Raw genomic sequence first — 25,289 nt, forward strand, 5'->3', positions numbered from 1 at the left:
AGTACTGGCTAAGCTCATTCTTTTAGGAGGCAAGGACACTATGTGGTATTGTAGCACCTAGCCCCCAAAGAGCTATCTTCAGGTGATGACTTGAGGGCCAGAAATAGTTGCTAAGGCATTTTGGATGGGGAGGGGCCTTCTGCCCAAGCCAGGGAGAGGTCTTGTGGACCTGGGTAGCGTCTTTTGGGATGCTTGATAGGTAGACAGCACCACCCCCTCTGGTCAACTTCCAGCCCCATGCACAGCTGAAAGTTTTCTGGAATCCAGGCCCCCTCTACTGCACCACTGGGGTCCCCTCTTGTAAGGTACCAGCATAAATGCTTTATTGTCATTTATTGTCCTTGGGCAGGTATGGCTGTTGCATCTTGTGGGCAGGCATAATGGCACATTGATTTGACTGGCAGAGCTGAGACCAGTCCTTGGTGTTCCTTCTGTCCCTCCAGTGCCCTCACCCCCTATTTTGTGACTGGACTAGGTAGGGTTCAAGTGGGTCATTCACAGGCTGCCCTTGGGGCCTTCCCAGATGAGTCATCTGTCCTGAAGCAAAGTCCGCTCAGCATGTTACCCCCACATTCCCTCATAAGTGCCTTCACCCTGTACCCTCCTTCTCATGAGCCTGCTACTGCCCTTTCTTCAATGAATAGTCATACTTGGGTGGTTAGCACCACACCCAGGAAGGTCCTAGGACCCGTTCCTCTTGTGTCATTTTTCTGGGGCACAGGGATGCTCTGCCCCACTGCGGGTGTGGGCTGAGCATCAATCAGTGCACTCCATCAGCCTTTCAGGCCCAGTCCCAGTAAACCTTCCTCCTACTGCCCAGCCTGTAGCGGCCTTGCTTGGCCTCTCCCTCCCAACTGCATCCACACCCCACCCCCAGTTCAGGCCAGGGCTCAATCTTCTGGAGCATTCTGCCTTTGGAGTCACATGTTCCCCGTGGGCGCACCGACCCTCTCCTTGACCTTGGTCCTTGGCAGAATCGTCAGCCTTACAGTCCTCGGCCCAGGGCCCAATTGCAAAGCTAGAGTCTCTGGATGTTTACCCACCCACACTACTGTGACCTCATTTCCCGGGGCAGGAGGGTGCTGACATCAGAACAAGGACGTTTATCTGTCCCTGCCAGGTCTCTAGCGCCCCAGACTAAAAAAGGGCGGGCCTGGCAGAGCCGCGCTGGCACCGCGCCCGCGCGCGCCTTCAATTGGAAAGAAAGTCGATGGCTGCGCGCACTGAGCGATTGGTGCTGACATCGACGGCAGTGACCTTAATCTCGGTGTCGCCAAACTGCATGGCGGCACGGATCTCGCGGCGGCCGGGTGGTGCACCGGCGGCGTCGGGGCCTCCATCAGCCGGCGTGGGCTCTAGCTCGAGGCTGAGCGCGCCACACTTGCGCACGCCCGGGTCTGTGATGAAGTGCGCGTCCTCGGCGGCGCAGCAGTACAGGTTGATGAGCACGCGCCGCTGGCCTGGGCGCGCGGGGCAGTAGCTGCGACGCACCTCCTCGCCCAGGGCCACCGACTGCTCTGCAGCCACGAAGCGCTCGAACACATCGGTGCACCAGCGGCGGCCGTCGCGAACCAGCAGTTTGTCCGGCGGGTGGCGCCCGGCCACGAAGCGGTTGAGGACACCCACACCGTAGGTGAGCGGAGAGCGGCGCACCCGCACCACGCCGGGCGCCTGCCCGAACAGCACCGCGCCCTTGAGGATAGTGAGGCCCACGTCGTGCGGGACCACCACGCGCAGACCTCGAGGGCCCAGCGCGGTCTGCACCGCATGCTGCAGCACAGCAGACTCGGCGAAGCCGCCCACCAGGAACAGCAGCTTCACACCCTGCACCTCCGGCCGCGCCAGCAACGCCTCTGCGGTATAGGGTGGAGGGGCGGGGGTAAGGAGGGGGAAGGGGAGGAGAGTGACAGTATGAGCTGCTGAGGCCACCACTACGCGGCCACTGGTACTGCCCCTCCACCTGCCTGCAGTTAGCAACTAGCCATTTAAACTATAAAACGGTCTCCCGATTTTGATGAATAAAAACCGCTTTCAGCCTGACCAGGCGGTGGCGCAGTGGATAGAGCAACGGACTGGGATGCAGAGGACCCAGGTTCGAGACCCCGAGGTCGCCAGCTTGAGTGCGGGCTCATCTGGTTTGAGCAAAGCTCACCAGCTTGGACCCAGGGTCGCTGGCTTGAGCAAGGGGTTACTCAGTCTGCTGTAGCCCCACGGTCAAGGCACATATGAGAAAGCAATCAATGAACAACTAAAGTGCCACAACGAAAAATTGATGCTTCTCATCTCTCTCCGTTCCCGTCTATCTGTCCCTATCTGTCCCTCTCTCTGAAGCTATCTCTGTCTCTGTAAATTAAACAACTTTGCTTTCACTGAGGGCTCCTGGCGATCCTCGTAGGTTCTGCTTTCCCAATACACAATACACCCCCAGCTCCCACGTGGAGGACCTGAGAGAAGGGTATGCATTTACACCTGTTAAATGCCTACTGTGTGTAAGACATGCTCACGCTCTAGGTACTTCAGTTCAGTTCATTTAAATCCCTGTGATAATAGTTTTGGGAACTCAATACTATCAACCATATTATAAATTAGAAAATTGAAGTACCAAAGGTTATTTAACTTGGCAAGACTACACATCATCCCTCCTAGCTCTTAGTTCCCCAACACACTGACTCCTCCAGGTATTCCAGATGATGCTGGGTCTCCCTCCATTATATGGATGTGTGGAGGTTTCCAGGCACGAACAGCTGCAGTTTCCCGCATCCCGGTGTGTATGTGGGGTAAACGGGGGACCCAAACTCAGGCGCTCACCTATATGCTGGATGATCCCGCTGACTGTGGGCTGAAAGAGCTCGTTCATGGCCTCGCAAGTCATCCTGAGCATCCCCTGTGAAGACCACTTTACGAAGTTCACGCTGCAGGTGAAGGGGGCACAGGCCCGAGTGTCAGGGTCCTGGCCCCCACTGTTGTCCAGGCCGATGGGCCTGGGCACTGACTGCACGTTGCGTGTTATTCCAGCCCCACTCTCTCAGGGGCTTTAGCGAGGGCCTGCTTCTCTTCCAGGCATGACAAGGAGCCTCCCTTGCTTCCTGGCAAGGTGTATATGTGGTGGGGGTGGGCGGAATGGAGGGTGGGGAGGAGCTAGACGTTGGCCCTTTCCCATGCCCCACGATTCTCTTGCCTCAGTTGGGGCTTCGTATTCTAACCGGACTCATACTATGCCCCCTGCCGCCAGGCTATCCAGAGGTATGCAAACAGTGCATCAGGCGGACTCCCACTGCCTCCTGAGGCCCACACCCTTCCCTTGTAGGGGCGTTCCCCATCCGCACACTCTGCCCGAGCCTGTGGCCCCGGAGCCCACCTGCTCCTGCGCAGGGCCGTCTCCACATTGTGGCCTCGCTGCTTGCGATAGAAGTCAATGAAGGAGAAGGGCAGTGAGATGTTGAGCGCCCCCACACGGTGAGGGCCTGCCGTGCGTTTGCGGGCTTCAAAGGCGATGGTCAGATCCACCCAGGCTGCTGGCCGCTGTCGTTTGAAGGTGGTGATGAAGTCCTCGCCGAAGATACGACCCAGCAGCTGCTCAAAGGCCAGGTCTACACCCACCGCACCATAGGGGCCACCTGGGTTGGGGTAGGGGGCGAAATGGTCGTCAGTCCAGACCCTGCCGCCAGGGGGCGATGGCGGGCTGGGTTTCAAGGGCGCTGCCTGGCTACTCACCCGACGCCTTGTAGAGCTCCTTGAGGGTGCCATGGGGCTGCTCCAGCTGGTGCACAGTCAGGTCCACCGTGCCTCCTCCGCAGTCTGCCACCATGTAACGGTCTCCTGCAGCAGCGAAGATGGGCACACGCTCGACACTTGCCTTGCACCCTCAGCCCGGCGCCCCCTCACAACAAGCCTCCAGCCCTGCCACAGGTCTCAAGTTCTGCTTGTGGGGGTGGCGATGTGGAGGTATGAGAGGCTTCAGGTGCTTGAACCTAAGGCCACAGGGTAGGGGCACAAAGTATGTGTGTGTGTGTATGGGGGGGAGGGGTCCAGGGGTCTGCAACTCCATCTGCCGAGAATCCCCCGAAGAAGCCGTGATTTAGGGGCATGGCTGTGACTGGGGTGGCGGTGCAGGTGATTGAAGGGGCTGCCGGGTTGGGACAAACAGATGGAGGAGGGTGGGGTGGGATTTCTAGGGGCTGGAGCCAACTTCGTGAATGTTTCCTTCCCTATCAGTATGTGGTGCCCCGTGGGGCCCCAGACTTAGCCCACCATCTCCCCATAGCCCCACCTGCTTGCAGCTCTGCCCACAGCTCTCCAACCCCCGACTCCACCAGGAACGTGCGGCTGTGGCGGGACCTTCGCAACTGCTCACGGGCTGGAGGTTGAGGGACAGCAGGACAGTGAGGTTAGAAGGAGGCACACACTCAATCCTCCTCGTCCCTCGGGTGCCCTGCGTGAGCGCCTGGGGCAGCTAGTGCTCCTGAAGCTCCTGCCCCACTCCTAAATGGGAGAGGGCGGTGCTGATCCCCAAAGACCCAGAGAAAGCTGATGGGGTAATCTCGTATTCTGTAACCAACATCTGAAGGGAAGTGCTTCTGGCTGCAGGCCCAGGGCTCAGGCTGCAGCAAGTCAGTTAGGAGGGTTTGAGGAAGCTGTGTGTGCAGGGTAGATCTTGGGGAACCCAGGGAGCTCAGGACTTGGAACCTCACCCTGTCATGGCAAACAGGGTTGACTGTGGCTCTCAGTGCCTGGTCTTGGCAGCAGGAGCTTGGGGTTGATGTGGGGGGTGGAGGGGAACAACTGATCTGCCGTCAGGAGAGGGGAGGACTCAGTGGTTGTTTAGGGGGAAGCTCCTGAAGACCTCTCCTTTGGCTCAGAGCAGGGGCTGACTTCCTCCTTTGTCAGTACTCAAGCACCCCCACCAGGGCTCCCCAGGCCCCAAGACTCAGGGACACGCTGAGTCCTACCCTCCTCAGACAAAATCTGCCCTCAGATTGGGCTCCCTCAGGTCACGACTGGGCCTCCTCCTTCAGACTGAAGTCCAGGTAGGTTATTTCTGCCCTTTCAGATTGGCCTCCTCCAGGGTAGGGGAGCCTCTGCTAGACATGGCTGAGTCTCTGGTCTCAGTAACCCTCTGACCCTCCAAAGGCGACTGCCTCCAAGCCCACCACTGGAGGTGGCTCACCTTGGCGGAAGCTGGAGTCAATGGAGCGGCGCTCCCCCAGGCGACCCCCGCCAGGAGCGCGGCTGCTCAGGTCTAGGAGCTGGTGCATACGCAGCTTGCGGCAGTAGACAGAGGCGGCCTCAGGCTCCAGGGCAATGAGTAGTTGCTCTGCATTCTCTCTTGACACCAGGCCGGCCTGAGCAGGGTGGGGGGCCAGGAGTACCATGGGTCGTCAAACTTAAGATGGCACCCTGTGCAGGCAACCGGGGCCTGTGGGGCTCCCACCTCCTCCCCCATTACACCCCACCAATGCTACGTCTCTCAAGCCCTTCCATGCTGCACAAATTTGGAGCTGCCTCACAATCACTCTGTGACCAAGCTGGGCAGGGGCATGGCCACAGCCAAGAACACCGTAGGGTTGCCCAGCAGGAAGAGACCCTAGACACAGTGAAAGCCTAGAGCACCTGGGATCTGCCCCGTTGACCTGCCCAAGGTGGCTTGGGCTGCACAAGGTCCCCTTCACAGGAGCAGGACTGGCTGGCCAGCTGGGCACTGGCTGAGGGGCTTGCTGGGGACTAGACAGCACAGTGTGTGTGTGTTATGGGGTGAGTAATGGGCTGACTGTCAATCAAAGGAGACGGTGGGAAGCCACCTTCGGCTCACTGAACCCTCCTCCTCCACCAGGCTGGTGTCAAGACAGGAGCCACAGGCTTCCTATTCCCAGGAGAACTTTGTTCCTGGGGAATCCAATGTAGAAGAGGAAGGAAACTCTTAACAGTGAAATTCCAGGCACCAAGATAGGCCAGTTGTGGGGAGAAAAACACTTGGGAGCTGTTACTTCCGGCATCAGGATTGGGGAATCCCTCTAGAAAGTCCTTTATGGTTTTGTGGGATTCCCTGGATTCTAACCAGTTGGGGGATGGGGATGGGTAGGTATCTGACTTCCTGCCCAGGGCCAGCCCTTCCTGAGCTGGCAGCCATGGAACAGTGGGGGAGGAAGCAGGGTGGGTAAACTGGCAGGGGAGGGGCAGTGTGTTCTGGCTTGGCACAGCCTTGTTTTTGTTCTGGTCTTTGCAGGGGGATGCCCACTAGGCTCAGGGTTAGCATAGGCACCTGGGGCATGCCTGCTCCATGAATGTATGTGTGTAGGTTGGGGGTCCTGGTGTCCTTCGAGGGGTTTACAGGCAGGCCTGAGATCCCCTTTGAAGGTCCTAGGGTGTCCCCCAAGGCCCCAGGGTCAGGACCAAGCAATGAGTTTTGCTATGGAAGTCTGTGTCCCTTTCCCCCATCTTTATGGGGGGGTGCTGAGCTGCACCCATCCTTTCTCCAGACGTTTGAGTATCTCTATTGTAGGAAAGCCCCAGACATTGGCCCAGCTCACCGCCCTTCACAGTTGCATAGTCCTGTTTCCTGTGCTGAAGAACTTACAGAGGTGATGGTGGTGGGGTTTCTGAAAATAATGGAGCTGGCTGAAGGATCAGCTACTGGGAGTGTTGGCTGCTGTTGGCTCACAGCTGCCCCCTTCTCTGGAGAGCTGCCCTCAGCTGACTGGGAACCACCTCACTTGGAGAGGGTCCCCCCTCCCCCCAGTAACCAGTGACACACTCATATGGATGCACAAAAAACCGGCCCCCTTGCCTCACTGTGGCCAACTTCAGGGTACAATTTTCCCTCCAGAGCGCTCCATGGGGTCAGGCTGAGGCCAGACGCCAGTGAGACCGCATCCCTGCTCAGCTCTTTCTGCTGTCTTGCTTCCGTCACCCCCTTTTTCCTGAGAGCCCTTCTTCAATAGACCAGTGCACAAGAATCCTTATCTTGGGCTCTGCTTTTAGGAAACCTGACTTAAGACACTGGCTAAGCTGGCTCGGGTTTCGCCTCTTGTCCCTCAGCCCTCTCTTCCTGCAGATTCTCTCCCCACCCAGTGGCAACAACACTCCAAACTGCCCAGCAGGGAAAAGCCGGAAGTCTTCACAATGAACCTATGGTCCCAAGAGTGGTGGGGTGGATGAGGGTATGTATGGGGCCGTCCCTTGGGCCGTCCTGAGCCACATCCACTGCTCTGCTTGCGTGTCCTCACCAGGTAGGCAGCCTCCCGCATGAACTGCTTGGCCGGCTGTTTCCAGATGGCGGGCACCGTCAACACCCAGCGCACAGCGTCCTTCTCTGGCAGTGATGGGCACTGCTCTCTCAGCTCCTGGAGCAGGAGTGGGCAGTGAGGGGAAGGGCTGGCTTGGATTAGGGGGTGTCTTCAGCCCTCTATGGGAGCTGGAAGAACTAATCAAGCCTCAGGAAAGTCTTCCTAGCAGAGCTGGAAAATCACTAACACTCTCCCCTCCACCAACACCTATATGGCGATGCAGGCTCTACCTACCAGACAGGAAGGCAGGGCACTAGAGAAGACACCTCTGACAGTGGCTACCCATCAGCTGGGGAAGGGATGGGCTAAGGGGAAAGGACGGGCCTGCAGTTCCTTGACCACTGTGGGGAGGGATGGGCCAGAGCGCACCTGAAGGGCGTGCTCCTTGAAGAAGCGCAGGGCATGGGCAAACACCTCCAGGGCGGCCATCTTCTTTCCATTCACTGCCTCCAGCTGGGTCTTCAAGGTGAGATCCTGGCAGGGGCACAGAGCAACTCTGCAGAGGCCATAGTTCTGCCTCTATTTCCTGACGGCCTCTCTCTTAAAATCACCCCATTTCCTGATGCTTCTCCTCTTGTGCATGTCCTACTCACTCTAATCTCACATTAGCTCTGTCCCCAGCCCCTTTAGCTCCGCCTTTTGTCTAACCCTAACCCTACCCCCTCAGCCCCACCTCTCTTTAGCCAGTGCACCCTGCTTCCCCTCCCCTTTTAGCTCCGCCCACCCTCCCTTAGGCTTGCCCCTTCCCTTCCCGGCCCTTTCCCTGGTTTTAGCTCCGCCCACCCTCCCTTAGGCTTGCCCCTTCCCTTCCCGGCCCTTTCCCTGGCCGGAGCCTGTCCTGAGCCAGAGTGTGACTCACAGTGGCGCTGTGGATCTTCATCTTGAACTTCTCAAAGTAGAGCCAGTCTCTAGCCTCCTCAGGGTCTAGATCATGGTAATAATCACGGGCAGTGTAGCCAAAGCTGTGAAAGGCACCCTCCGGGGTCAGCAGGAGGCAGGTAGGGGTCTTCTGGTGCGCCACACCCGGGTCCCCGCCCTCCCATTTCCTGTGGAGACACAGGGCTGTCAGTGGGATCAGCAGCAACCCGCTCTTCTCTTCGGGGTTGGATAATGGCCCTGGGATGATCTGTGTGACCTTGGCAGGCCACTCAGCCTCTCCCAGTGTCAGTCTTCCCGTCTGTAAAATGGAAATAATAATAGTACCTGCCTTGTAGGGTTCTCACGAAGATGAAAATGATGCTTGGCATCCAGTTAAATCTCCCTGAAGGCTGCTCTTGGGACCCTCCCTATCCGTGAGGCCACAGGATCCGCCCAACATTCTCCGTTCCAACTCTCAAGAGGTTTACCCTTTGACCTCGCCACCCTGCACCCTCAACACGCAGCAGCAAGCCATCCTCCCTCCACCCGCCTGGGTCTGGCTTGCCGACGTGTCTCTGCAGCACCGCAGCGAGGCTGTCTCCCAGCCGGCTGGATTGCCCCGCTCAAGGCCACCTTCCCCAGACAAGCCCCTTCAGGCATGCGGGACAGTCCGATCTGACCCACCTCAGCGGCTATGCCCCAGTTGAATACACCTCTGCCCAGTCCCCAAAATCCTATTCAGATTCCAAACCTTGCTATCCACAGATGCATCCAGACATCCACCCAGAACTCCCTGCCTTGCTCTCTGGCCTGGAACCGTCCCCTGTTCCTCTGCCTTCCCTGATGCCCTAACCAGTCTAGGCCAAGCTTGCCCGTGCGGCCCTCTGGGGAGGAAACTGGGAATTCAGGCAGAAGGAACATATGTGCAAAAGCTCAGAGGTATGAAAGAACAGGAGAAATAGCTTTAGGTTAGTTAGCTCATGTGCAGCAGGAGAAAGTACAAGAGTGTTACGGTCAGCTGAGGAAGGACGTCCGATGCCACATCAGAATTCTGTCTTGGTGGGGTTTTGGTTGGGGTGTAAAGAGGCTCTGCCTTTAGAAAGGCCACTGGTCCCCATGCAGTAACACACTGCAGAGGAGGGAGGACGGAGAAGAAAAACTCCAAGTGAGAGGGTGGTGGCCGTGGGGAGTAGATGGGTACTCCAGAGATATTAGGGAGCCGGAAATGATGGGCCTTGGGGGCTGGTAGGGGTGGGGAGGACTTGGGAGGAGGCCAGAATGTCCCACAGTGACTTCCTGTGACTGTTGCCTTGACAAGACAGAAACCCCTCATGCGTCCTTGGCTGCAGCCTGGGGCCCCGCATAGCCTACTGCAGCTGTTTGCTGACTCCTAGGGGAGCTGTGAATGCTCAGAGCCCCTGCGGTTTCATGCGGATGTGAAGGAGCAGAGAAAGGGGCACGGCAGTCCAGGCTCACAAAGGTCAAGTCCCTGTAACTTTGGGGCAGTGACTTTTCTGTCCATCTCTCCGTCCACCTTTCCATCCAGCCTTCTGGGCCCTGGGGAAGCCCACTGACCCCATTTCAGTCTGGGTTGGGAGCTCTGGAGTCTTCCATAGCTCCACTTACTGGCTGCAGCCCCACTAAGATACATTCAGGCCCTGGCAGGTTGGCTCAGTGGTAGAGCGTCGGCCTGGCGTGCAAGGGGTCCCGGGTTCGATTCCCGGCCAGGGCACACAGGAGAAGCGCCCATCTGCTTCTCCACCCCTCCCCCTCTCCTTCCTCTCTGTCTCTCTCTTCCCCTCCCGCAGCGAGGCTCCATTGGAGCAAAGATGGCCCGGGCGCTGGGGATGGCTCCTTGGCCGCTGCCCCAGGTGCTAGAGTGGCTCTGGTCGCAACAGAGCGACGCCCCGGAGGGGCAGAGTATCGCCCCCTGGTGGGCAGAGCGTCACCCCCTGGTGGGCGTGCTGGGTGGATCCCGGTCAGGTGCATGCGGGAGTCTGTCTGACTGTCTCTCCCCGTTTCCAGCTTCGGAAAAATACAAAAAAAAAAAAAAAAAGATACATTCAAAGGATCAGGGTCGGCAGGTCTGGAGGGAGTGTTCAAAGAAATGTTTTATTCAAACAAAACTCAACATCAGAATGGATTTTTTGAATGTCTCATAACAAGTGTGTGACTTGTGTCAACTCAGTTAACCCTCTGATCCTTCATGTCCTTGTTTTTCATTTGAGATGCTCGACCTAGGACTCTGCCTATAGGAATCTACCCCACAGAAATCCAAGCACACATTTTAAAGGAAGAAGATTCATTGCAGCACTTTTTGTCATAGTGAAAAATTAGAGACCTCCTCCCTCAAAACTATGTGTCAGTAGAAGAATGGCTAAATTATTTATTTATTTATTTATTTTATTCATTTTAGAGAAAAGGGAGGGAGGGAGGAAGGGAGGGAGGGAGAGAGAGAGAGAGAGAGAGAGAGAGAGAGAAAGGGGGGAGGAGCAGGAAGCATCAACTCCCATATGTGCCTTGACCAGACAAGTGCAGGGTTTTGAACCGGCAACCTCAGTGTTCACAGCTCGACACTTTATCCACTGCGCCACCAGAGGTCAGGCAGAATGGCTAAATGATGATACATCCATACTATGGAATACTATGCAACTGTTAAAAGAAGGTGGTAACTGTATATATTGAAACAAAACATCTACAAAATAGTGTTGAAAGTTTAAAAAAAGGCAAATTATATGATAGTCCACTTTTATTTAAAAAAACACATATACACATATACATGTGCATGTGTTTGTATAAAAACCTAGATATTTGTGTATTTTACTGTATGTTTGTTATATCTCAAGAAAATGTTTTAAAATTAAAAACAGAGCCAAACATGTCCTGCAGAGAGCAGGAAGCTGCCCAGTAGAGGCTGGGGCTCAGGCTCTGAGGCCATCCTCCAACCTTTTGCCCCAGAGGGGAGCCCAGACTTGGAATGGAAGACACAGAGGGCACCTCATGTCTCTTCAGTGACAGTACTTCTGGGACCAGGCCCATCCCAGGGTATGATGACACTCCCTGCCCCCCCCCCCCCATCTCCCAGCCCAGTGGCCCTCACCTCATCATATGGATGGCCTCAGGGTCACTGGCAAAGCTGAAGGCATAGCCACTAGATGTGGTACCGAAGTCGATGGCCACCACCACGGAGAAGGAGGCCTGCTGGGGGGATCGGGCCTCAGGCTTCTGCAAGTGCAAGACCAAGAGTCAGGGAGCAGCCCAAGGGCCAGGCTGACTGATCATGGGAGCCTTGCCCTCCCCTGGCTGTGGTCAGATCAGCTGGCTCACTCCTACTCACCTGCCTGCCTGGGCCTCCTTCCCTTCCCAGGCCCCAGGCTGACCCCTGGAGACGCAACCGCCTCTCAGGTAGTCCTGTGCAGCTTCTGGCTCAAGCCTGCTTTCCTGCTTCCGGTTCTCTGCCCACCTTCTGCCTGCACAGCCAGGGCCACGGCCCCACCCCATCTCACACCATTTCCCAGCCCGGGGCCAGCTGGGAGTAATTACACTCCTCCTGGCAGCTGCATAGCACACGGACCTGTGTATATTTGACCCTCCTGCACTTTGCGGCCACAGTGACACAACCAGACTGTCGGTTTTGTGGCAGAAGAGCGAGGCCCCGGGCACGTGCCCAGAGTGATCCCTGCCTTCTCCTAGGCCAGGCCTGGGCTCCCTGAGAACAAAGGGGTCCTCAGGCAACCCTGAGCTCAGAGACAGAGCAGGCTGGATAACTAGAATGAGGCCATCTAGGGTGGGACGACCCAGGGAGCTTGGAGGAGGGTTATGTTCTGGATACTTCAAGCTAGTAATTTCCGAACTATTTTTCTTAGCAACGGGTCTCCTCTTCCCCAGGTGTAACTGGTATTCCGGTGGGGCTGTACTGACAGGAGGGCCAGCGACTCTGGGAGGCCGGGGGCGGACCTTGAAAATCTACATGCTCAGAAATACACCTGCCCCAGGCAGGCTGGCTGCAATGGCCCCAGGTGTCACCCCAGAGAGGAACGTTTGCCCTCATGGTCCAAGGTCGCCTGAGGTTAACAAGCCTTCTGCAGAGAGCATGACTGGAGAGTGCGGGGGCAGGCGGCACGCTGGCACCCCGCCCCCCAGGCCCTGCCAGGGTGTGTGAGCTCCCAGGCTTTGCTCTCTGGAGCACCAGTCCCTCCACACCACCCAGGCCACCCACCAGCCAGGTCCCCACTCCGGGCTTACTGGAGACTGCGAGGGTGTGAGGGGGGCAATGCCACAGCTTTCCTGGGTCCTTGGGGAGCCGGGAGGGCTGGGGACAGGGGAGCGCTCTGGACTGGAGCCTGCAAAGAGAGGGCAAGTCATTCTGGCACAGTCAGGGTACGGTGCTGGCGGCTGGGACCCAGGCCTGCGAGGTTCTCATTAGTCCTTCCTGGGTGAAAGCAAGGGGTGCCCTGCTGAGGAAAGGGACTGGGTGGGAAGGGGGAAGGATGAGACTGAGGCAGGGCCAACAGGCTGAGGGCTTGTGATCAGTTAGAGGCGACGATCCCTGGAGGATGACCCCTTTCTCACCTGGGGACTCCTCATCTCCTCCAGCACCCCCAGCACCTCCAGCGGGTGGGGAGACTGAGCTCAGAGACAGAGCAGGAGAGATGGGGTGTGTGAGCCCCGGCATGGGGCGGGCTGGAGGGTGGAGGGTGGAGAAACTAGAAAAGGTGAGGGAACTATAGACCTAGCTGCTCCCCTCTCCCTAGGGTTAAGTCACATGGTTCTAATCAGAATGTGAGGGAGCAGCCACCCTCTACTCCCCCACAAGGGCCAAGGATAGGCCTGGCTGGTTGCCTGGAGAGGATCAAGGTGGGGCAGCACCTCTCCCAGGCCAGCCCTGAGCTGAGGGTTGTCCACAAAAATAAAGTGGGTCCCAAGTTCCCCACCCTCCATGACACCCATACACCTGGGGCCAGCACTGAGAAGCATGAGGCCTTCCTGGGACCCTCTCACAGGCCCAGGGCTGGGCGGGACCTTTGGCAGAGGGAGCCTGGCTTGGAGGCTCAGGCGACTCAGGGTTCTGATTGGCTAGACATCTCCCAGGTGTGAGCTGATGGCCTGTCACCACCATGCTGGGCTTTGCTAAGGGCCTGGTGAGGGGGACTGGGGCTGCCCTGAGACTCATGCATGAGGTGAGGAGGCTGACAGGTCTGGCACGAAGACCCACGGGCAAAGCAAACTGGTCTGTCTGCCTCCAGGCTGGGCCGCGGCCGGGGCCTGTGCTCCCTCAGCGGCTGCCCTGACAGGTGGCCCCGACAGCTCCCAGCCCTTCCTGGCCTTGGGGAACCCTAGGAGCGTACATGGGGCTGGAAAAGAGGGGAACTATCTGGAAAGTGCCTGGACGGGGCTGGAGTCTGTCTTGGGTGCTGGAGAGGCAGAGATATAGTGGTCACACCCTCAGGACTCCCTTTTCTCAGACAGCTAGCATGGGCTTAGGCCCTGTCACCAGTTCCAGCTTGAGGGGCCAAGTCCCTGTGCAGCTTGAGCCTGGGAAGGGAGGCAGGAAGGAAGGCCCAGCCCGCCAGGTCTTTGTGAGTGGACTTCCTGAGGAGTGTTCCTCCTGCCTCCTGGCCTCCTGCCCCTGCAGAGAGGCCACGGGCAGATGCACACACACACACACAATTCTGTGCACACAGACCTACTTGCAGACATACATACTCTCACACAAGGCCCTGTGCCGAGACCTGCCCACAGGCAGACAGACAGACAGACACACACACACACACTCACACCAGGTCCTATGCATACAGGTCCTATCCATACAATCCTTTGCACACAGACCTGCTCTGCATACACACACTAATACACACGCAGAGGGTCCAATGAACAAATGTGTCCTGTGTGTACGCATGCGCAAAGCACAGGCAGACAGACAGACAGACACACAGTCCTGTGTGCACCGACCCTCCCTGCACAAGTGAACATTGTCAGGAGCTTCTTCTAAGAAAGGCACTCTGTACAGATTGGGGCTGCATGCCTCTCAGTGCTGGGGGAGGGGGTGGTGGGTGGGGCAGAAGGGGGGGTCTTACCGATGTACAGCCCCTGCAGGCCCAGCTCTGGGACAGCCAGCATCTCGGCAGGCCCTCTGGCTGTGAACAAGAACAGACGCGCACAATAGCATTCATTTGTTCCTTTGTTCCCTCATTGACTGCTTATTTGTTTTATTTATTTACTTTTGGCTGGAGTCTTTTGAAGCAAATCCCAGACATCACATGGCTTCATCTATAAATTCTTTAATATGTCTCTCCAACAGATGAAGACTTTAAAAAACACCACCACAACACCATTATCAGGTGTAACAAAATTAACAATAATTCCTTAATCTCATGTAATGCTCAGTCTCACTATCCTAGTTTGTCTCAAAAAGGTCTTTTTAACAGTTGCTTTGTTGGAATCAGGATGCTCCTAAGTGTTTTTGGTGCCCACTGTATGCCAGGTGCTGGCGGACATCAGAGATCCAGAGAGGCACTGTCTTTGCCTCAGGGACCCACAGCGGGGCCCGGGGGGCTGATTATAATCAGATAGTCACCCAAGTGAATTTGAGATTACAAGTGATGCTGTCAAAGTCACAGCTGGATACAAGCGAGGCAGAAAGGGGAGCATGGGAAGGCTAGAGAGAGGGGCTGGGTGGCCGACCCTGCGGGCAGGCCCTCGTGGACCCTATTTCGGATTTGGTTTCACATGAAGGGCAATTGCAAATCTTGCAGAGTAGAGTTGGGGCCAGGACTAGATTGGCGTTTTTAATTAGGAATAAGCGTACCTTGGATAAACCTCATTGGTTAAGATTCTGTCACTATGCAAAGCTAGATTGCAGTGGGCACCATGGAAGCGGGAGCCCATTCGGGGCTCCCAGTGACTGATGATGGTCATGCTTGTGTATTCTGAGACAGAAGTGAAGACATTTAAGTTAGAGGTTAAAACCAATAGGACCGATGGAGGATGGCTGGATTGGATACAGAGGATTAGGAAGACGTTGTCAAAGATGACATTATCTGAATCAAACTAGGAGATGGGTGGTGAGATGGAGAACACTGGAGAGAGGCAGGCTCACAGGGGACAGGGGCAGTGTTCTGGGTGAAACTACTGAGGGAAGGGACCAAGAGCCAGAGGATATATAACCCCGAGGTCAGGGAGAAGCTGAGGTGGACACGTGCGTTTGGGGGTCGTTGGCAGAGGAGAGTGGGGGAAGGGAAGGGAAAGGAACGTGTGCATAAAAAGGCTGAATTGAGGAAGGTGGGCTGGCCCAGGAGACCAAGATGCCTGCTATAGTTTTGAAAAGATGTCAGTTGTTAGATGAGACTGGAAATACCTGTCTGAATGGCCCAGGGCCACATTTCTGTGGCATGATGGAGATGGAGTGGGAGTCAGGTAAGCCCAGGTTAGGAGAGAGCAGAGGGTAGGAGAATGGAGCTAGATTTCGAGGAAGGTGGATGAATGGGCAGTGCCTGAGGGAAGTTAGAGCTCGAGGAGAGCTGCTCGGAGCAGACTCCCTCTCTGTGGCCAGCGGCCTGATCAGGAAGTTTTGCTGACAGAACACCGACAGACACAGCTGGGCGCTGTCACACCCATACACACATGCATACACCCTTGTTCATGCACAGTCCACCCAGACATGTCCGGGATACTCCCACATAGCCAGCACCATGGAGATTTCCAGACACACTCAATCCTGCTATTGTTGGAGGTGCAGTTGGGTGTCCAGGAATCAGACTCAGGGGAAAAATAGGGGCTGGTCATGGGCACTCACAGAGCAGCTAGGTGATGCTGAGAAAAGGGAAAGCCAATAGACAGAGTGGGTACAGGCCTTGAGAGCCAGGGACAGGAGCCCAGTTTAGGGTGATGGAGTGGCACACTGATTCTAGACATCTCTTCCCAGTTCCACATTCATTGACATCACATGGGTAGCCTGAAATCAGTCCTGGTGGGAGCATTTACATCACAGAAATTGGCAAACACTACAAATCAGGGTTTTCTCCCTTTTGCAGAGTTGACTGTAAAACATTTACCAGCATACATTAGATCAAGGCCACAAGGTAGAAGCTGGCGGCCCTATTTGCATGTTGTTTCGAATCTTCAGCAAAAACTTATTGAGTATATCTTTGTGCTGGGTTCTGAGCTAAATACTGGGAAAACAGTTTGTTGAAGGAAGGAATGGATTTTCTGGACCATGGCTATTGTGTCTGGAGGAGAAATAATCTAGAACCACCAGGAAAAAGGTCAAGAGTCATCAGTCTAAACTGGATTTCACAACCAAATTGGGTGCCTATAATCTCCCCAGCTGTCTGAAGATGGTCCAGTTACCTCCCAGCTCTGGGTGTGTGATTCACTGAGTGCCCCACACTGGGGTCTAGAGGTGACAAGGGGCTATTATGGCACCTGGCTGGAGTACATCCTGTTGCTCCTCTGTGCCCCAGTGCCTTTCTTGCAAAATGGGTCACACAGGGGGCTTACGATGATCAAATCCAGGTAAAAAAAGGTAGAAAAGGCAGAAAGTTGAACAGCTGTAAACAGTATTCTTTCCTCTCATGATGTGGATTCTGAGTTTCCTCTTATTAGAAGATTTTGGTCTTATTGAGAGTTTTATTCCAGTCATTCTGCGTTCTTTAAGGAGGGATGGAGGACCAAAATCAGTGTGTGTTAGAGGAGGACTCTGCTGATTCCCTGAGAAGCGGAGGTGGAAGGAGAAGGTGGCCCGATCTGTCTCTGGGATACCCACCACCAGCACACACACCCAGAAACATTTAAGGAGTATGCTGACCATGGGGCTCTGGGCAACCTCAGCTTGCCAAAAGCTATGCCTGGGCAGTCCATGACTGGAAACGGGGTGAGGTAGAGCCTGTGCCAGGGACCCACTAATTTCAGACAACTGATGCTTAGGGTTTGAGGATAATTGGGTGGGGCAGTTTGATTTACACAGAAAGTAACTTCATTTCCTGGCTACAAGTACAGGCTAAACTCTGGCCCCAGACTGATCCCCACCCCACCCATAGACACAGATCCTTAACCCTGCCCATAGACTGACACATCCTTGCCCATGGACTGACTGGTGACCCCTAGCCCTTGACCTCATATCAACCTCTAATCTTCAGCTTCACCATGACTCCTGGCACTGACTTCTACCCACTAGGCATGATCTATCTGTCATTGGGGACCAGGACAGGGTGTAGCTGAATAGAGACTTGAAACTGAAGACGCCTTAGAGTGTCCCTCAGAATCAGAAAGCCTAGGACTACTAGCCGCTGGAGAGAATTCTTCAAGGATCTATTCCTGGGGTGAGGGTGTCAAGGTTGGGTACTTATGCTCCCCAGGACATGGGGGGGGGCATGTGGCATTGCTGGATTTCAGAGCTCCACACATACCTATCCTCTGCTCATGAGGACAAAAAGCTCATCTAGATCTTCACAGCTCCCCTCTCTCCCCCACACTTTCCTTCGTTTTGCTTGGACCCAGCCTTCCCCACCCACTGCTCTCTGCTCAGGATCCTGCCAGCCCTTTAATGGAACGACTCGGTGGGCAGGCATTTCTCTCAAGCCAGAGATTGGGCCAACCAGGGCCCACCGGCCAGGTCAGAAACCACCCAGGGCTGCTCCAGTCTGTCTCTGGAGAGGAGCCCTCCAGGAGAGGGACCCGTGGGAGGCTGCCTGCTCCTGTACTGGGGCAGGGGTGACAGAAACGGCCTCGGGAGGCCCCTCCCGTCCTCAGCTTTTCTTTCCATACATCCTGCCCCACCCCGGTGGGTCCTCTCCTGGGAGCAGCAGTTCACAAACAACCTCGGTCCCACAGAGCCCAGGCCCTGAAGCCCCTCCCACCCTCTGCCCACCGGTCCCCCTCACCTCCCTCACCTTCTGGGGCTCCAGAGCTGCCTTTGCTCTCACAGAGAGTCCATATTTTAGAGTTCACTCCCTCTCAATCTGTCTCCTCCGCACAAACTTGCTTCAGACAGGCTTGCCCGCCCTGCAGGGGGCCCGGACCCCTCCCCACCGGGTCCTGGAAGCTAGACCCGCAGAGAAATCCAAGTTCCCTGGCCAGGGGGCCAGTCCACAGTCGGCAACTGTGGCGCCTGCGTCCCCCAGCCACTCCAGAACTTCTGGAGTGGACCAAAGGCCCTGGGATTCCTTCCCATCTAAGACACACCCAACACACACACCCAACACACACACACACAATACACACACACAACACCCCCCCACACACAACACACACACACACAAACACACCCAACACACACACAATACACACAGACAACACACACACCCAACACACACAACACACACCCAACACACACACACACACCCAACACACACACAAACACACACACACAAACACCCAACACACACACACAAACACCCAACACACACACAAACACACAACACACACACACCCAACACACACACACAAACACACACACCCAACACACTCCCACACACACAAAACACACACACACAACACCCCCACACACAACACACACACCCCCAACACACCCAACACACACAAACAACACACACAAACCCCCACCACAGAACACCCACACCTACACCCACAACACACACAACACCCCCCCCCCCCACACACACACACACCCTTAACCCCCAGGTGTTTACTCTAGTACCTTAGGTCTAGGCACTCTGTCTCCACACACCGGTCCCCTGGAGCACAACCTCACCAGCCTCCGCCTCTCACCCCACAGCAAGGAGTCTCTGCAGCCCCTCACTCTGCAGAGCGTGTGTGGGGTCCCACAGCCTGGATGGGAGTCCACAGTCGCAGCCGCACTGGAAATACGGTCTACCAGATCTGTCCCCACCCCGGCCCCCGGGCTCAGAAGTTTGTGGTGGGGTCTCAGGCAACAGCCCACGACGGGAGGGCTCACTGCGGCTTTCTCCTCTCTGGGAGCCCAGCAGCCCCTCGTCCCGGGACTCACCTCCGCCCTCCCGACAGCGCGGTCTCAGTCCTGCCGCCGCGATCGCGGACCCGAAGCCTGTGGCAGCGCCCGAAACGGCGTCCGCAGCCCTCGACGCGCGCCGGCCCCGCGCCGCCCGCCCGCCCGCGGCCCCGCACCGCCCACCGCCCACCGCGCCCGCCGCCCCCGTCCCCTCCCCCTCCCCCAGGCCGGATGGCCGCCGCGCCGCCGGGTGGGCCCCGCGCTCTCAGCCCAGATGTGCGAGGCCGGGGCGGGGCCTGCCTGCGCGGGGCCTCCGCCGAGGGGCCCAGCCGAGCCCGGCGTCCAGGGCCCCTCCCTGAGCCCCTCCTGCGCCTGGCCGCCGGGCTCTGGAGCAGCCCGGGGGATGGGGCTGGGGAGAAGGGTGAGGAGGGGAAGTGGAGGGAGGGGAAGAGGAATTCCATACCCCTCGTCGGCCTCCTGCGGCTCGGCTGGCTGCGGAGGGGCTCCCTGCCTGCCCCAACAGGCCCCCCTCGAGTCTGCTTAGGCCAGCCCGTCTGGGAGAGCCTACATGCTGGGAAGGAGAAGCCTACCCTAGACCCCTCCAGTCCCTTGACCCAGCCCACCCACCCTGCGACCCCTAGCTAGTCTCCAAGGATCAGAGACAGGAAACCGAATTGAGGGTGAGGGCAGGCCTCCGGGTCTGGCACTGGTCTTGCTGAATTGGGGGCAGAGAGGGAAGGGCACCCACAGGCTGGGGCCCCCCTCCTGGCAAGAGGCTCTCTCAGACTCATCTGCCGAGTTAGGAGCACCCAGTGCCTTTCCTGGGAGGGCTCACACCTTCTTCCTGACCTAGCCCAGGTCCTTTTGGGGATGCCGGGACATGGCCTCTAAATAGAGGGTTTGCAGGATGGAGACCCCCTTCTGCTAGGACCCTGTAAGGCAGCTGATGGTCATGTCCCCCAGGACCTCCTTGTTCACTCAGGGCCTGAGCGTGCCCCTTCCCCTTCACCAAGTGGGGCTCAGGCGGGACAGCAGCGGGGTGTGGCTGAGGGCTGCTTCTCAGCGCAGCGCCCTGTGCTAAGGCTCCTGGCCCCCTTTCTGCTCTTCCAAGTCTCTCCCAAGGCGAGGCCACCGCAGTGCTTTGAGCATCACGGTTGCCACCCATCCCAAACCATTGCAGGGTCATTTTCCTTCCTCGGAGTGCTTTCCCTCCGCCTCTCTGCCCATCCAAAGTCCTCCCAGATAGAGGGTCACCTCTCTTAGGCCTGTTGTCCTATTGTCAGGGCCACTGCCCCATCTGATGCTGCACCAGACAATTTTGGTGTCACTACCTGGCCAGTAAGTCAGCAGGGTCTCGAGTCAGCAGCCTCCACTGGCTGCTCCATGAGTGTGTCTGTGTGAGTGTGTGTATCTGTTGCTGTGTCTATATGTGTGGGTGTATTTGGTTGTATCTGTGATTGTGTGCATCTGCTTGTCTGTTTGTGTTTGAGTGAGTCTCTTGGGATGTCTGTGTGACTGTGTCTGTGTGTATTACTTATACGTGCCACTATATCTTGTGTGTGTGTGTGTGTGTGTGTGTATTTGTCTGTTTGTGAGTGTGTGACAGGTGTGTGATGGGGGCCGGCAGGTCTTCCTCTGGTCTTAGAGGTTGAGCAAAGCGGGGTGTGTGTGTGTGTGTGTGTGTGTGTGTGTGTGTGTGTGTGTGTGTCGAATGAGGTGTGGCTGCAGGTGAGCGTGCGGGGAAGGGGCAAAGGCTGTGGCTCCTCCTCAAACAAAACCTGCCTCTTAGTTTTCTTTCCTTCCACCCCTGGTTTTCCTCCATCCCACAGCCCCACAGACTGGCTCCCCTCTGAGCAGGAGTGGATTCGCTGACGAGGATCCCTGGGCACCCTCCTGCTTGGCAGCCTTCTGCCTTCCCCCCTCAGCTCAGTCTGCCTCAGGAGTCACAGGACCTCCCTCTTGGGCAGCTTCTAGTCTGACACAGAGGATAGCAAATAATCTCCCTGATTCACCGTCTAAGTCAGAGGAGGTTCGACTCAATTGCTGTCAGAAAGTGTGGGTCCAGGTGGGCATGGACAAGTGTCCTGCAGAGCCCCTGCCCTTGACTGTCCTCTCTGTGCCCTTGCACCGCCCTCCTCTTCCCCGCAGCGCTCCTGTGAGCCCACACCCTGAGAGTGCCCTGCCCGGGGCAGTCTCCCTCAGGCCCGGCTTCCCTCCTCCAGCCTTTGCTCAGGGTCTTCTCCCCTGGATGTGGATGCTGGCAGCCCTGCCCCTCCTGTCCACCCCAGCATGCAACTGGAAGACACTTCCAAAGGTGCACATCTGGTCCCACCGCTTCAGCAGTCCCACACTCCCCATGGCTCCCCACTGCCTGAAGGAGGAGACCTCAGGTGTGGGCTGCCTTTGACTGAGCTCTCACACTGCCCTTCCCAGCCTTACCCTTCGGCCCCATCGCCTGCCCCAGAGCACACCTGCCTGCTGTGCTCCTGACCCTTTGTTCCGCCAAGGCCAGCACCCAGTTCTCACCTGCTTGGAGGCAACACCCTTCTCTCCCTTGGGCCATCGGGAGAAACTGGCCCCATGGGTCCTGTTGTGGGTGCTGTGCCTTCTCAGAGAGCCCACAGCCCTGGTTACAGCAGGTGGGGCTTTAAGAAGACTCTGGGTTTGGGCGGCAGGAGTAAGGCTCTCCTTCCCCTGTGCCCGCTGCCTGGCCTGGCATGGCAGTTTTTTGTTTTTTTTTTTGTATTTTTCTGAAGCTGGAAACGGGGAGAGACAGTCAGACAGACTCCCGCATGCGCCCGACCGGGATCCACCCGGCACGCCCACCAGGGGCTATGCTCTGCCCACCAGGGGGCGAAGCTCTGCCCACCAGGGGGCGTTGCTCTGTCACGACCAGAGCCACTCTAGCGCCTGGGGCAGAGGCCAAGGAGCCATCCCCAGCCCCTGGGCCATCTTTGCTCCAATGGAGCCTTGGCTGCAGGAGGGGAAGAGAGAGACAGAGAGGAAGGAGGGGGGGGGGTGGAGAAGCAAATGGGTGCTTCTCCTATGTGCCCTGGCCGGAAATCGAACCCGGGTCCCCCTCACGCCAGGCCGATGATCTACCGCTGAGCCAACCAGCCAGGGCCTGGCATGGCAGTTTTAAAGCAGAATGACTTGTCTTTAGGACATGTCTTTCCCTGCCTAAGCCTATCAGTTTCCCCTTTACTCTTTCTAGGCCTGGCTGTTTGCTTTGCCCCAGAGCCTGGCTTGGGATGGACGGACGGACAGGTGCATGCACACATACACATGTGTGCACCACGGGGAAAGTAGGGGACAGTTAGCCTACATCGATGGGAGAATAGGATGGGCAGAGATGTTTTTCACCAGTAGACCCTGGTGACTGTTCCTCACAGTTGGGTACCTTACTCTGCCTCTTCTGCTGCCACAACTGGGGTGGGGTGGGGTGGGGTGGGGTGGGGGAGGACTCTCCCTCCTCACTCTACACAGAAGAAAGCTGGGACTTAGAACAGAGCGCAGACTCAGCGGGCTGGCCCCGAGTCTGCTCTCTTGCCTAGTCCACATGTTGCAGGAGGCTGTAAAGGGAGGGAGGGTGGTGCCTGGGGACCCAGAGGCAGACCCCCTGGGTGGCTGCCCAGCCCTGCCTGCCCCTTCCTGGGGGCAGGGGGTAGGGACTCTTGGGACAGAGGCCTCTAGAGCATTCCAGATTCCTGAGGTGTGAGCTTCCTTCCAGGAATTACTCTGCCCGCCCCCGCCCGGTGGACTTCCTCGCTGGGTCTCACGGCCTCCGGCTCAGTCATTTCCCTCACTGGGGACGAGAATTTGGGAGGCCCAGCGCATGGCCAGGAGTTCACAGCTCAGCCTGGGTGGTGCCTTACCTCTACCGTGGCAAGGGCAGCTGGCACCTCCTCTTTCATATAAAAAGGCCTTGGGGTCCCACCTTCCTGCTGAGCCCCATTAATATCTTGCTCCCAAAGTACCAGAGTCGGCCTCGTCTTTCAGAACTCTGCACCGACGGACGCTGCCCCACTGCAGCCCCGTCTCCAGTGTGATGTCATTAGAGTTCCCAGCAGGGGATAGGGAAGCTTTTAATTTTGGAGGAGGGGACCCTGATCTGAGCCCTGGAGGATGACAGAGAGATATCCCCGTGGAGAAGGAGGAAGGACATTCCAGGGGAAGGGAAGGGTGCCCACGAAGTCGTGGGTGGTGGAGTGAACACGGGGCAGAACGGAATGGGCAGGACTGGCTGCTAGCTGGATGAGGGGCCGGCTGGGTTTGGCCCGGGGCTTTCGCAGATAGACCTATGTTTGTCTCCGACCTCAGCAGGCGCTCTGGCCCTTTGCTCAGGAAGACCCACCCTTACTTGCTCTGCTTGGGTACTTGTGTTTGGGGTTTTCAGTCTCTACTTCAGACCACTGGGAGTTCAGATTCATCGCAGTTTTCTCTGCTCGCCCCTTCACTTAGCTCCGGCGACACCTCCCTTTGCCAGCCCCTGCCCTGCAGAGCTGCCCCTCTGCCAGGGTGTGGGGGTGCAGAGACTCTGAGGGAAAAGGAAATGTTGGGAAAGAGGATCATTTTATTTCAGTCACGGCAAGTTGGAGAAGGTTGTGGGGTGCTGGGCAGATGATGCTGGCTGCTTCCTCCACCATATCTTTTCCCTTTTTCTTAATAAGATAGTCTTCTCTTTTTAGCCGTGCACATGGCCACCCAGCATACAGAATAGATTTCCCAGCCTTTCTTGCTGCTAGGCGTGGCTGTGTGACTAAGTTCTGGCTAGCGAGATATGTTATGTGGCATCTTCCAGCACTGCTGTTGGTTGCCCATTGTTTCTTGTTCCTCATCCTGCTTTTCTCCATTCTGCTGCCTGGAGTGTGGACGGGGTGACTGGAATTCTAACCTCCATGTTGGACCATAAGGCTGATGGACACACCTTAGTGATAGCATAACGGTGACCTGCAAGGAGACTGGCACAGAATAGTGGCCCCAGCCCTGGCCGGTTGGCTCAGCGGTAGAGCGTCGGCCTAGCGTGCGGAGGACCCGGGTTCGATTCCCGGCCAGGGCACACAGGAGAAGCGCCCATTTGCTTCTCTACCCCTCCTCCGCGCTTTCCTCTCTGTCTCTCTCTTCCCCTCCCGCAGCCAAGGCTCCATTGGAGCAAAGATGGCCCGGGCGCTGGGGATGGCTCTGTGGCCTCTGCCTCAGGCGCTAGAGTGGCTCTGGTCGCAACATGGCGACGCCCAGGATGGGCAGAACATCACCCCCTGGTGGGCAGAGCGTTGCCCCTGGTGGGCGTGCCGGGTGGATCCCGGTCGGGCGCATGCGGGAGTCTGTCTGACTGTCTCTCCCTGTTTCCAGCTTCAGAAAAAAGAAAAAGAAAAAAAAAAAAAAAAAGAATAGTGGCCCCTGCCAGCCCAGGGCTGCAGACTTCTAGACTTTTATTTTTATTTATTTAGACTTTTAAATGCAAATGAAAGAAACTCTTTTGTTTAAGATTCTGTATTTTCAGTCTCTGTTACTCAGAGCAGAACGTAATCCTATCTGATTCAACCCTAAGGAGAAATGTTGACGAGGCAGTTGGTATACAGATCTGGAGCTCGGAACAGAGTTTGGAGTTGCGGGTAGAAATTTGGCAGCCATCCTTATGGAGATGGTAATTGAAGCCACGAGAGTGATGAGATCACACAGGCAGAATGTGCGGTGTTAAAGGGAAGGGAAGGGAAGAGGGCTGGCATCCCACCCCTTGCCCATGATAGACGATTCTAGCTTTGCCACTCAGTTTCACCCAACCCTTCCAACAGCATCTCAGGAGGATTCTGTCTCTCTTGACTTTTATGATGCAGAATCAGGATGGAGGGAGGCTGGGAGAAGACAAAAGGTATAGAGACTATGGTTGGGGGGAATTGTCTTGAATTTTTTATTTTTTATTTTTTTATTTTTCTGAAGCTGGAAACGGGGAGGCAGTCAGACAGACTCCTGCATATGCCCCACCGGGATCCACCTGGCACGCTCACCAGGGGGCGATGCTCTGCCCATCCGGGGCGTCGCTCTGTTGTGACCAGAGCCAGTCTAGAGCCTGAGGCAGAGGCCATGGAGCCATCCCCAGTGCCAGGGCCATCCCTGCTCCAATGGAGCCCTGGCTGCAGGAGGGGAAGAGAGAGACAGAGAGGAAGGAGAGGGGCAGGGGTGGAGAAGCAGATGGGCGCCCCTCCTGTGTGCCCTGGCCG

General features: G+C 56.8%; 1 protein-coding gene across 2 annotated transcripts; it reads right to left on the reverse strand.

Annotated features, from left to right (window-relative positions):
* Window positions 1–316: 316 nt before the first annotated feature.
* Window positions 317–19,240, reverse strand: HSPA12B (heat shock protein family A (Hsp70) member 12B). 2 transcript variants are annotated; one of them, XM_066387319.1, is made up of 13 exons: window positions 19,108–19,240; window positions 14,219–14,278; window positions 12,387–12,484; window positions 11,242–11,366; window positions 8,143–8,329; window positions 7,653–7,757; window positions 7,224–7,340; window positions 5,168–5,342; window positions 4,271–4,357; window positions 3,715–3,819; window positions 3,359–3,617; window positions 2,809–2,912; window positions 317–1,853 (listed from the first exon to the last, which is right to left on the reverse strand). In XM_066387319.1, exons 2-13 carry the CDS (start codon window positions 14,259–14,261, stop codon window positions 1,192–1,194), a joined length of 2,067 nt encoding a protein of 688 aa, XP_066243416.1. In that variant the 5' UTR covers window positions 14,262–14,278; window positions 19,108–19,240; the 3' UTR covers window positions 317–1,191. The 2 variants fall into 2 exon arrangements, with proteins under 2 accessions (XP_066243416.1, XP_066243417.1); XM_066387320.1 differs by lacking the exon at window positions 19,108–19,240 and adding an exon at window positions 18,032–18,184.
* Window positions 19,241–25,289: the final 6,049 nt, after the last annotated feature.

Source organism: Saccopteryx leptura, chromosome 5, assembly GCF_036850995.1.
Source record: "Saccopteryx leptura isolate mSacLep1 chromosome 5, mSacLep1_pri_phased_curated, whole genome shotgun sequence".
Lineage (NCBI taxonomy): Eukaryota > Metazoa > Chordata > Mammalia > Chiroptera > Emballonuridae > Saccopteryx > Saccopteryx leptura.

Coding starts and splice junctions, on each gene's coding strand:
- HSPA12B (XM_066387319.1), bottom strand. CDS start 14,261: ATGCTGGCTGTCCCAGAGCTGGGCCTGCAGGGGCTGTACATCG. Junction 5,343..7,223: donor TGCGGGAGGCTGCCTACCTG/GTGAGGACACGC, acceptor CACCCTGCTCAG/GCCGGCCTGGTGTCAAGAGA. Junction 4,358..5,167: donor TGACTCCAGCTTCCGCCAAG/GTGAGCCACCTC, acceptor CTCAACCTCCAG/CCCGTGAGCAGTTGCGAAGG.